Source organism: Pygoscelis adeliae, unplaced genomic scaffold, assembly GCF_000699105.1.
Source record: "Pygoscelis adeliae isolate BGI_AS28 unplaced genomic scaffold, ASM69910v1 Scaffold283, whole genome shotgun sequence".
Classification (NCBI taxonomy): domain Eukaryota; kingdom Metazoa; phylum Chordata; class Aves; order Sphenisciformes; family Spheniscidae; genus Pygoscelis; species Pygoscelis adeliae.
This window is the reverse complement of record NW_008824361.1, coordinates 112336-124226: the sequence shown is the minus strand read 5'-3', so window position 1 is coordinate 124226 and position 11891 is coordinate 112336. Positions and strand designations below refer to the sequence as shown.

Sequence of the window (11891 nt, the reverse complement as noted above, 5' to 3'; positions counted from 1 at the left end):
TGCGGGGATGGGGCTTGGGCAGGGGCGGTGGGACCGTGGCACAGCCTACAGGGCAGATGCTGGCAGAGGCGGGTGGAGACAGTGGCACTTGAGAAATGGCGATGAAGAGCAACTACCTCTCAGGGGACGTTTGTCAGAAGAAGGCCTGCCCAGCACCGGGAGTTTCAGGTCACGAAAGCTAGAGGTAAGGCTGCACCAACAAATTTTGCTGCTACTTCTCCCCTGGAGAGCCCCAGGGTTGGCCCAGGTGGATCTGCAGCCCCCTGAGCCTCCTGTAACCAAAAACGTCTGCGACCCACCCCAGGGAGGGCCACGGGTGGGCTGGGTGGGGGCTGCCTGCCAGCCCAGGGAGGCAGCGCTGCCTGTACCGTAGTTCAGAGGAGACCGAGATGGCTCAGAGGAGCTCCCGGTGCTGTCAGGGATGACAGCGGTGCTTTTCTAAAAGCAAAACTGGTCTTTTGGCCGGGAGTTGCACCGATCCCGGGCCGATGGCAGCGTGCGTGTGCAGATGGCAATCACGGAGCAGGCTCCAGGCGGCAGCTTGCAAAATAGTTTCACTTTAACCCTGTTATCCAACATTCGTATTAGTAGTTTTCCAAATCGCTCCCTTTAGGGGATGAAAGCCTCTACGCGCAGCTTCTGGCTGGAAGGTTTGACAGCAGTGGGAATAAGATGAAGCTTTAGTTGGTTTTGTTTGCTGGGTGGTGGCTTTTGGTGTTTGTTTTTTAACGTTTGAGGAAGGTCTTTGAAGCCTGCTGTGTGTTCTTATTATTCACCATTTCCAAAACAGTAACGTGCAATCCCAGCTAAGGAAACTGCTCACCCTCAGTGTCAGGTTGCATCCAGTTTTCCTTTAAGTCTGCAGGTGCAAATGGGAAAATAGATGTCACTCGTGTGTGCGTGCATAGCTGTGTCTGTGCTCGTTGTATCAGAGCTGTGAGAGAGAAGTTAGCCTCTCCTAGCCTGACCCATAGCTATCACTGCCAGTGGAAAGTGGGTGTAAAGCTGATATAAAGCCAATAACAGAAGGAAATGGTCAAGTCTAATACTGCGATTCCTGCTTTGCACCACTTAGCATCAGTTGCATGAAGTGAGGTCTCACCAGAAGCAAGTTCTCATCTGCATTAAGGAAATGGGGGTGGCTGCAGGTCAGACGCTTTCATGTCACCTCTGCAAGTCCTGAGTTGCAGCCGGACACCAAGCGCAGAGGAGTTCAAATAACCTAGTAGTCGGGGCCAAACCCCATAGGTCATGGGCTGTATGTCGGTTGTCCTCCAGAGCTGCCCCTGCTCTCAACATGGGTGTAGGGAGAAGCACCTTAGAGCGGCTCCGCTCCCACCTGAACCGGGCTGTATGTCAACCGAGAGGAGCCGGTCAGGCTTTGTTAGGCTGGAGAGGACTTCACGCGGACATAAGAGCCTGTTGAGAGTTGAGCTTAAAGGACTTAACTTGCAAAATCAGATCCTAAAACGTCTCGAGCTTTCTCCCCTCTGCCATGGTGACCCTGCGTAGCAGTTTCCAGCCCTTTGCCCCCTGTTTCCAGTGAACTGCAACTTCTCTGCAAACTCTACCTCCATCCCCAGCCGCTGCGGTTGCTCTGCAGTGCGCAGGATGTGGGCAAGCCAGCATTGCCAAGGCAACCCCTCTGTTTTGATTTCCCCATGCTCAGGCTGGCAGCCTTTACCGCCCCAGCTCAGCCAGGCAAGCCGTGCACGCCAATGGTTTGTGGTGCCATCCCAAGCTGGCCCTCAAAAGGAGCTTGTTTTCCACCCACGGCTGCCTGTAACTCCGGAGGAGTGGCAGATGCTCCCCACCCTTGAAAACCGGCTCCTTCGGAGCCAACGTGGATTAAAGAACCTCATGTTGGACGCCCAACTTCGATTAAAACTTAACACAAGCTGCGCAAACTCCAGCCATGCAGAGCTGCCATCAGATGTAGCCGTCCATCCCTGGCAGCAGGATTTCCCGAGTGAGTTACTATGTCAGCTCTCCCCTGACTCGCTGCCAGCGCTGGCTACCCAAAAACAAAGAGCTCATTTAACAGGGCGTTCAGCAGCCCTCCCCAAGACGTTGCCCTGTCTCCTAGTGCCTCCCTGGCCCTGTTTTTTGGTCCTGTATCTTGTCCCAAAAAAATGGCCGACCTCCCAGCTGCAGCTCCACATGCATTGAGCACCCCGTTCACACCCATGGTGGGCCCCGGCGCAGCTCTCCCGGTTCATCCCCTCTCTAAGGGGAGATGTTGCTGTCGCACCAAATTGAGCAGCAGCACGGATTTTTCCTAAATGCAGCTCCTTGCTGCGCCCACAGGCTTTCAGCTGGCAATGGGTGGCCTTGGGTAACCCCTCAGCTTGAGTTGTGGCTCAAAAGGCACCAGTTTTTCTACTTTCCCCTCCCCCCCTTTTTTTTTATATTAAACTGAAGAACTCCTTTATTTAGCGCACAGACATCCCTTCATCTACCATACAAAAGGCAATGCACGCACCAAAAAGAAAAGGCATTTGAAAACCAGCTGCATAGCCGTGCTGAAAGGTGGCCCCAGGCTTTCTGCACTGCTTGCTCAGGGCAGTGGCAGGTACCTCTGCCTTCCCCTTGCAAGAGATGCTTGGCCGCATCCCTGTGGCTCCAGGCTTGCCCAGCACTGCCGCATGTCCCCGGCTGGGAACTTCCCAGGATCAAGCAGCGAGGGCCTCTGCAGTGCATTCAGCTCCGGTTTAAAGTGGAAACATTTCAAAGGGCTCTGTTTTTTTTTTTTCTCTGCAAACAATTAATTACAAGTTTAAGAGGAAGTTCCAGCCCTCCTTCCCTCCCCAGAAGTTTAGAGGCAATAAATATGAAGCAGCTCAGCGCAGGAATAAAATTGTACATCCTGTTTTGTCTGAAATTAAGGCAGTTGTTTTGGGGTTGGTTTTTTTACTTCTTTTTTGGAGTGAAGTGTATCATAGGCGTCCAATGTTCCTGCCTGGATAATGAGCTGTCGGGATATTTATGGATAAATGGCAAACCTGCTTCACGCAGATGATTCAGGCCGAGGAAAAGCCACGCTGTTTATTTCTGTTGCAGTTTAACCTTTACTACAGCTGTTCTAAAAAAAGGCCTCGGCAAGGATGAAGGCTGGGACAGGGAGCAGTTTTAAGAAGTGGTTCTCACCACTTGCCCCCTTGCCTTTGCTTGTAATGCCTGCGGGCAGCAGATAGCAGAGACAGGCACCCAGAGAGCCCTTGCTTATCTCCCCTGTGGGCAAAAGCAGATCTGTAACACTCACCGCTGGCTCCAGGCAGGGGGTAGGAAGGGGATGGATGGGATTTCAGTCTCTGAGCCCTCCTTGATAGCCCATGATTTCTCAGGTGGGGATGGCAGTGATATCACCGTCCTCTGCCAGGTAGGGGAATGAGGCAATGCAGGGAGCAGCTGGTTTCCCAAGGCCGGGAAGCTGCTTGGCAGCAGAGGTGGGGTGGAAAAGGCTCTTCTGCCTCTTGCAGCACCATTCCTCCCTCCTGGGTCCATGCCTGGCATCCCCACCATTCTGCTTGTCTACCTCCAAAAAAACCCCACCATATATATATATATACACACATATATAAAATATATATATATATTTTAATTCCCCTTATAGCAAGCAGAAACTGGAAGATGCAGCAAACTGGACAAAAATCCAGCAATAAAACGTTAGCTACAAATGTCTTTGTTTAGCCAAAGCCCATACCACCTCCCACAGCAGTGTGTTTCATTTGGTAAATCTCAAATGGGAGTTTTTCAGAAAGGCGCCCACAGAAATTTGTACATCCATTTTCATCACATTTCCCATGCATCTGTCCAGAAGAGAAACCACCAGCTAATTGCAGCCAGCTCAGCTATGCTCTTGTGCAGATTGAAACAATAAATACACAGCGGTCAGTCTGTTTCTGCAGGTGGCAGGGATGATAAACCCTTCTCTTTACATAGGATCAGAGCACTTGTGAAGTCCCAGACTGAGACCTGAGCATCTAGACTGAAGGATTTGGCGCTTGGGGTCCTGGCAATTGGGTACGAAAGCCAGCAGCCGGGGGCGGCTGGTAAAACAAGACCCCGTACATCTTTGTAGGTCCCGGGACAGTGTTTCTGAAGGCAGGTTTTCCCTTGGGAGCCACCTTTTCGGTGGCTGCCCACCGGCTCCCGCCTCGGCAGGGAGCATTTTTTTGCTCGGGATGGGCCCAGTTCCCAAAATGCTTGGTACAAGGGAGCATCCCTTAGCAGATACCGCAACAGCAATAAATGCGATTCAAAGCAAGGAATGGTATTGCTATAGACAAGCCGGCTTTAACTGAAACCAGCCTGGGTCCTCTTCCCGTTCCCCTCTAGAGGTGCCTGGGCTCTGTGAGAGCTGCCAGAGGGAGAGGTGAGGGGTTGGTGGTCAAAGGGGACAAGTGGAGCAACCCCTCCGGGACACCTTTGGAGTTCAGGCTGTATCTCTTAAGTTTTTGTTACGTGGAAGTGCTGGCTTTCCTTTTACTGCACCTCAGTTTCCTCTCCTGTGCACATGGGATTTCTGCATTCCCTCAAGAGGCTGTGGGGCTTGAATCCCAAAGGCTGGCAAAGGCACTGATGTAAAATGCCAAGCGAGGGTGAAACATGGTATTAGAGCCTGATATTGCTCTTGCCAGCTCTTCATCTGCACAACCTGTGATTTGGTGACCCCAGTGTTGAACCAAAACTGCAAACTCATGGCACAAAGCCCCCTGCCCTACTCAAAACCCCGGGAGCTTTGCCTGGCCCCAGGAGAGGAGGAAAACCATAAGCAGAGGCAGCAGCTCCCTGCCCCTGCAGAAGGGCTTTCCCGGGAGCCCTGCTTCTCAGCAGCACCTCTCCCTCCCCAAGGGAGAGGAAAACCTTACGTCAGGCTGCAGAAATGCTCCTCGGCCCTACCCAACCCTTGGAGCAATTCCCAGGTGAGGCACAGCAGAGACTCCTCCATCCGCAGCCAACCCTTGTCCTCCCCCACCACTGCCTTTGCAGCCAGCCCTGGGTGCACGGAGGTAGCCATGGGTGCCTGACCACCACCTACGAGTCCCACTGACCATAGTCCCCATCAAAAATCCAGGTGGTTTAACCACAGCCCTCACCCCAAACCTCCCAGCTGTGCCTCGGGTGCCAAAGCAGCAGGACCAGACCCCAGTGTGGTGCCCGGGACAGGTACACCTTGCCTCTGCGCTGCCCAGATGCAGGGCAGTGCCCTACCCGCAGCAGCTCGGCTGCCCATCCCAGACCACGGACCATTACAAACAGTCTGTCTAAACCAGACACCCCGTCCCAGGGTGGATCGAGGGTAAGGAGAGACCTGTGACATGTTGACTCCTGGCCCCGATGGCAGCAGTACTGCTCTCTGCAGTGGTCCCTTGCCTGAACCAGGCAAGTCCCTTCCTAGACAGGAAAGCTCCTCCTGCAGACAATATTTCCTCTGCTGAGAAATAAGACCTACAAAGGGCTAGTAAGAGCTCCATGCTGTGGCTGCCAAGTGAGGGTTGAGATGTATGTCCAGGGGGGGTAGGATTTGTGCTTGGCCAGATGCCAAGGCAAGTAGGGATGCCCAAAGCCCTCCTTGCCCATCCCCACTGCAGAGAATGAACCCCAGGAGAGGTTGGGAGGCTGTGTTTCTCAGATGGGGACACCCAAAGGGATGTGGCCAGCAGCATGGCCCAGCCCTCGTGACCCCAGATCCCTCCAAGGCAGCAGACCTCTCACCCTGCTGAGGCTTTGGCTGTGCTGGCAGCTCCATGGAGAAAATTGCTGAGGGAGTAGGCACCTGATCCATGTGTTTTCCCGTCTCTGCAGGCATCATCCAACGACGCTTGTGGAGCCCGCTAGCTGCTTACAGGAGCTGAACGTATCCCAAGGGGCCTTCAAGTGGAGGGAGCAGCACAGGCAGCCTGCCCAGGAGCCGACATGGAGCAGAAGATCAGCTCTTTCTTTAATTCCATCTTGGAGCTCATCCGTACCAAGCATGAGGAAGGTGTCTTCAACACCGTCTGCCTGGCTGTGCTGATGGGTCTGCCCTTCGTCGTCCTCATTGCGTTCATTTTCATCTGCTGCCACTGCTGCTTCTGTAGCCGGAGGGGAGAAAGCAGGAAAAAAGGTGGCCCCAGCAGCAACGGGCAGCTGCACGCCGAGAGGAACAAGAAGAAAAAAAAAAAGAAGAAGGGTGAAGAGGACCTGTGGATCTCTGCTCAGCCCAAGCTGCTCTTGCTGGACAAGAGACCCTCCTTGCCCATCTAGCGAACAGGAGGGTGTTCAGGCCCTCCCCTCTGACATGCCACCAGTCCTTTCAGCTGTGCACAATGGGAGGCAAGGAGATGCCAAAGCTGCTGCCACTTTCTGGTGACTTTCAAAAGAGGCTGAGCCCAGCAGCTAACCAGCACGTTGAAGGGCCAGTAGAGAGCAAGGCAGTTGGGCACAGGTTTATGCAAGCCCCTTCTCCCCCACCATGACAGCGTGCCCAAGGGCAGAAACCCCTGCAAAGGACAGGCGTGCACGCGGACACGTGCCCTGCTGAGCACATGAGTGTGACGTGCCACTGGGCCGTACATACCTCCCGCCACGAGCACAATGCACATGCACCGGGCTGGCACACAGCGACCGGGTGTGAGGCTTTCCCTCTGCACTCGTGAGCAAGCACACGCGACGTCTCACGGACAAGGGTGCACAGGACCACATGCAGTCGAAGACTGAGCTGCCTGCATGCTCCCCGTGCACAAACATAGACAGCTGCACGCAAAGCAAGCACAGGCACACCTCGTTTGCTTGTCCTGCTGTGGAGATGGCACAACTTGATGACAGGCTCCGTCCAAACCCAGCTCGTGTTGGAGATGCAAAGAAGCCAAGTGCAGAGTTACCCCACAGTTCAAAGATGTGCCATCTTCCCAGTCACCAAACCAAAGGCAACAGAGAGCATCTGAAGACAGGTGCCCTCAGCCCAACCTTAGAGACCTCAAGACACCATCTTAAGGCAGCAAAGCAGAAGGACACGTTGCCACCCAGGCTAGAGGCAGGGAGGAGAGAGGAGGCTGCAAGACTGGCCCTTTTGCACCAGCACTTACAAAAAATCTTCCTTGAAAGACTGTTTTATACAGACTTGCCTTTAGAGAGCCCACCACACTACTGCAAGAGCAGAAACGCAAGCTGAGGCTGTGTAAAGGCTTAGCTACGGGCATTAGAGTTATTTATTGAATGACTACTAAAGAAGAGCAGGACCAAAGGCCCCTCTGTTGTGGGGCTGGGCACACCGAAGCGGTATTGAAGCAGCAGACACGCTTTCCCAGCACACTCGGCCATCCCCTCTCCCTGCAGCCCTTGTGCACATGCAGACCCACAAGCACATGGTGCTGCCAGCTGATGCCATGCAGGCAGCTCTGTATGCCATGCAGAGGGCTTCTCTATGGCTGTCAAGCCATCTGGCTCTGGGATTTGGTATGTGCTGTAGGAGCAGAGGGGAGTAAAGTTAATGCCCGCAGTCGTCCCTTACTCAGGGATGCATCATACAGCTGGACCCAGCATCCCTCTCTATCCTCATCTCCCTTGGAAGTGCGATGGCTCAGCCGGAGGCAGCAGCTAACAAGAACACACACAGCTCTCACCCCTACTCTGGTTTTGACCCTCTGCTCCCCCTATGACTGCATGCCCAGCCTACCTCCTGAGGAGCTGGGGGTCTCCTCTGCCCCGCCAGGCTCTGTCTCCCCCAGCTTGTTCTGCCAGCGAGGGATGCACATGTGATGAGAAGCCCTATCACATCTGGTTTTTGCCCTGTGTCTGTACACTGGATGTTTTCCTCCCACGTTCTTCCACTTCCTAAGCTGCTGGAGCAGTCCGGAGCTGCCAGCCAGACATCTGGGGGACAAACCGCCAAACCCACGTAGGCAAGCCTGGATGGAGCTGCTGGACATGACCGCTTCCAGCCTGGGCAAGAGTGATGCCGCCTTCCCCCAGCTCCTGAGGCACGCACCAGCAGGGTGGCAAAGCCACCATTTAGAAGCAGCTGCTTGTGCCACCCAGTCCCAGCACAGCCTGTTTTGTCTGACTCAGGCAGGGCGGTGATGTTACCATCACATCACGGGGTTTGGCTGTGCGCGGCTGTGCTGGTAACAGCCAGGAAGCCAGGCTCCTCCTCACACAGCCCTTTAAATTGACCTCATATGTGCCTTATTTTCCAGCTTGCTTTGTTAGCATTGAAATAAGTTACTCCCTTCTCCTCCAAAACAGGAAGCAACATATAATGCTATAAAAAATTAGGATTTGCCACACCTAATCCTAGAGAGAGACATGCAGGAATAGCTCTGGTCTCTGTCCCAGACCCCCAGTCCAGCCAGGACCCTGGAGAACCAGCACTGCACTTGTATTATTCCTTCTTCCTTCCCTCCTTTCACCCGTGCAGGTACTTTTCCCAGCCCTCCTGCCTCCAAGCTCACCAGGTGGGCAAAGCAGCCTCCTCCCACAGGCAGGAGAGCTGCCCACGCAGGTGCTCCTGCTGCAATCTAGAGGCACCAACAGCCCCGGAGGAAGGGTGGTGCTGCCTGGAGGAATCGAAAAAAATCAGAGCGAAGGGAAACATGATGGGAGGCCAGAGGCTTACCCGAACAAGCAGGGGCACAGAGGCAGCCAGCTCTGGCAGAGTACAGCCTACCCGGTGTGGAGCTGCCAGGCTTTGCATGGCTCCCTGCAAGAAGGTCCTTCTCTGGCAGGAGTAGTGAGTAACGTTTCAGGCGAGGGCAACCGATTCCTACAAGAACCAGAGAGCCGTCAAGAAAATGTCTGTGTTTTGTCACAAACAACATCTCCGATCCAGGCTTTTGGGAGTTCAGAGCCAGGTCTGAATTTCAAGAGCTCCTCAAAAATCATAATTCAAACCACCCCTGGGCTGGGCAGGAAGGGACCAGGATACAACCCTGCCCTGATCCATCTGACCAGTAGATGGTCCAAGCCTCTGCACCCCATAAAGCACAGGGGCTGACTTGCTCAAGGGCTGCCGTTGTAGCCAAACCATCCACTGAATCAGCTGCTTCTTGAGACAAAAGCAAAAGAGCAGCGACAGCCTGAGGTGCTCCAGGACCTGTCACCCATGAGCCAGGCAGCAGCAACCCCGCAGCACCCACACTAACAAGGCAGCAGGAGATGCATGGTACAGAAACTCCACTGCATGGGTCCCCACTCTCCAGACACCTCTGCACTGCCTCCCCACAACTGCATTTCAGTATCAACCTTTTATTTTCCTAAACAGTCCATGCAACAGGGGAAAAAAAACAATTTTTTTTCAGTGTTTCTTTTTTAAAACAAAAATAAATGACTCTCAAACTGCAAACAAATGCTATGTCTCCAACACTCAGTCATGTGTTTATTTTCCTGGGGAAATCTTTCTTGTATCTGTGTCCTGGCCCTAGATAAGACACAGGGAGAGCTCAGCATGCAGAGGCTGTGCAGTCTCTGCCTGCAGCCAGCTGTGCAGCTCAGAGAGACATTTTCTTAAAGAAACAGCTTAGCTTAATCAAGTTTAATGGCCTCACCTTGTTAATGAACACAGTCAAGCACTTCTCCAAGGGCAAAAGTAGTGGGAAGAAGAAAAGCAGCATTTCTGCACTGCGGGAGGTGGGCTGCAGAGGGGTTTTTCCTTGCAGAGGGTCAGCAGTGCGGACTAGTTAACCCCAGCTGGTTTTGATCAGCCAAGTATTTCACGGTGTCTGCAGCTTCTTGCAGCCATCTGCGTTGGGCATGTCATAGGACCAGGCGCACACCTCTGCTGGGCAGAACCTTTCCAAATCGTGCACCACGGAGCTTTCCCTCCATGAGGACAAAACTAAATTTGCCTCTCACCTGGATGATGCACCAAGCTGCACCGTGCCCACACAGCTGAGGCTCTGGAGGAGACTGGTAGGCATGCAGGACCGCAGCAACAAGCAGCTAGAAATGGCAGAGACACACTTTTTGGGGGAAGGAATGAGCAGTGCACACCTTGCTTCTCTCCAGGTGGCAGCCCTGCACACTGTATTCAGGGCCAGGCATTCTTGGGTAGCGTGGGCTGCAGAGGGAAAGGGAGGTTCCTGGGTCTTAGGTTAGAAGCAGGCAGGGGTTGAGATCAAGTTGAGCATCCTGGAGCAGTCCAGGGATTGAGGGGATGCAAAAATTGCCCCTGCAGGCCCCTGAGACCCCAGTAGGAGGGGAAAATGGGATCTTCACTGACTATTTTCCTCTATTTATTCAGCCAACAAAGCCTAGAACAGTGACCAGAAGTAACATTGCTGCTTTCCAAGCAAGTGCCCAGTGCAGTAAGACTCTCCTGCCTTCTCTCTAAATTACACCATTGAAAGTGCAACATCTTTGGGAAGAGGCATGCCTTCTCCTCTCCCTCCTCCTCCTGCGTAAGTGCTGGGACGGTGGGGAGGTAGATGAAGAATCCACCACCTCTCCCCCTGCAGCAGCATTTCGCTGGGGTCCCCCCCCAGCAGCACTGACCATGCTGCACCCCAGATGTATCACAACAGATAGGTCCTGGCTCCTGGGGCCCAGCAACGGGACAGTCCCCATCAACACAGTGAAGCCAAGGGAGAGAGGATCCTTCTGGGATTCAAATTCTGCCCCTGGGCATGTTGCAAACCTCACTGGCTATAAAATTTAAGTGATCTCAGGGCAAGGCAGAGATTTCAAGAATCTGTTTTGGCCCTACAGCATCACCATTACAGGGCTGGGTATTGCAGCAAAACAAGCATAGTAAGAGAATGTGAAATTTTTATGGGACTACCCCAACCGGCCTGAGCCTTGAAACCAGAACAGCCAGTTCCTGAAGGCAAACCAACCACATTATCTGAGTGGTCCCAGCTTCTAAAGCTGTAGCACAGACTCCAGTTAACCCCAAAAAGGTCTTTCCACAGAGGCCAGCTGGATACAGGGAAGTTTCACCTGCACTAGCATGAAGAGATGATGCCATCCTGTGGCTGTTGGGAAATACTGACTTCCCACAATGGTTTTCCAGCCGCCACCACTTTGACTGCCCTTCCTGGTGAAAGAGGGGCCCCTAATTAGGAGAGAGAAGTAAACCCTCCTCAGAAACTGCAAATAAGGTGTCTCATTTGCCTTTATCTCTGAAATACAAAGCTCATACTGCTTAAGAGAATATTCCCTGCTCTCGGGTAAGATTCAGCTTTAGAAGGGGATCGTGCTTTGCCTCCGAGGTTTGCACAGGAAAGAGCTAAAGAGCTGCTGGGCACAATCATGCCTGCTGCTTTTTAGCACATACGCTTACTTTTAGAGTGGCTGTGTGTGAGGCTAGTCCTCTGGTCCCCCTCCATCACCTTCCTCATGTCTACACTGTGCCCTTTAACTGAACAACACAAGTGAAACCTGCCCTTGCCTACAGACAAGTGGGCAATGGGGAGAAATCACTTCACCACAGTAAAGAACCCTCATCATTTTCCTGAGTCCTTCTCTCATGCTCTTAGCACAGAGCCTGCAAAACACTTCAAGTGCAATTTTCCTTTCCTCTCCTCCCTCCATTAGTCTCCTCTTTCCCCCATACCGGGGCTTGGATATCTTAACGCAGCTCAGATGAGTCCCTGCCTGCCCACCCACGAAAGAGGCACAGCCCTGAAAAGTACTGTTAAGAATTTAGTAGTCACCTTTGAGAGATGGTTCTCTAGCTAGCTGTCCTCAGCCAGGTCCTAGCAGCCACAGATCAGTTAATTGCTTTGCACTATTCAGTCACGAAGAGATCACATAGTCCCCATCCCTGTTTTGGAGCAGACTCTGAAGACCTAATTTTCACAGTCCCAGTCTTTCCACATTGCTCTGGCAACGCTAAGGGTCTGGGTATCGCTCCATCTCCATAAAGAAGGCTTAGTTTAAATGGGGAAAGAAATAATTCTGCCACCCAAAGC

The 11891-nt window shown here is 53.0% G+C and overlaps 1 protein-coding gene across 2 annotated transcripts; it reads left to right on the top strand.

The window, feature by feature from the left end:
* Nucleotides 1-134: 134 nt before the first annotated feature.
* KIAA0040 (KIAA0040 ortholog) lies at nt 135-9270 on the top strand. Of its 2 annotated transcripts, none has more exons than XM_009319861.1 (2): nt 135-184; nt 5809-9270. In XM_009319861.1, the coding sequence occupies exon 2, from the start codon at nt 5920-5922 to the stop codon at nt 6247-6249; it is 330 nt and encodes a 109-aa protein (XP_009318136.1). In that variant the 5' UTR covers nt 135-184; nt 5809-5919; the 3' UTR covers nt 6250-9270. The 2 variants fall into 2 exon arrangements, with proteins under 2 accessions (XP_009318136.1, XP_009318138.1); XM_009319863.1 differs by lacking the exon at nt 135-184 and adding an exon at nt 3990-4023.
* Nucleotides 9271-11891: the final 2621 nt, after the last annotated feature.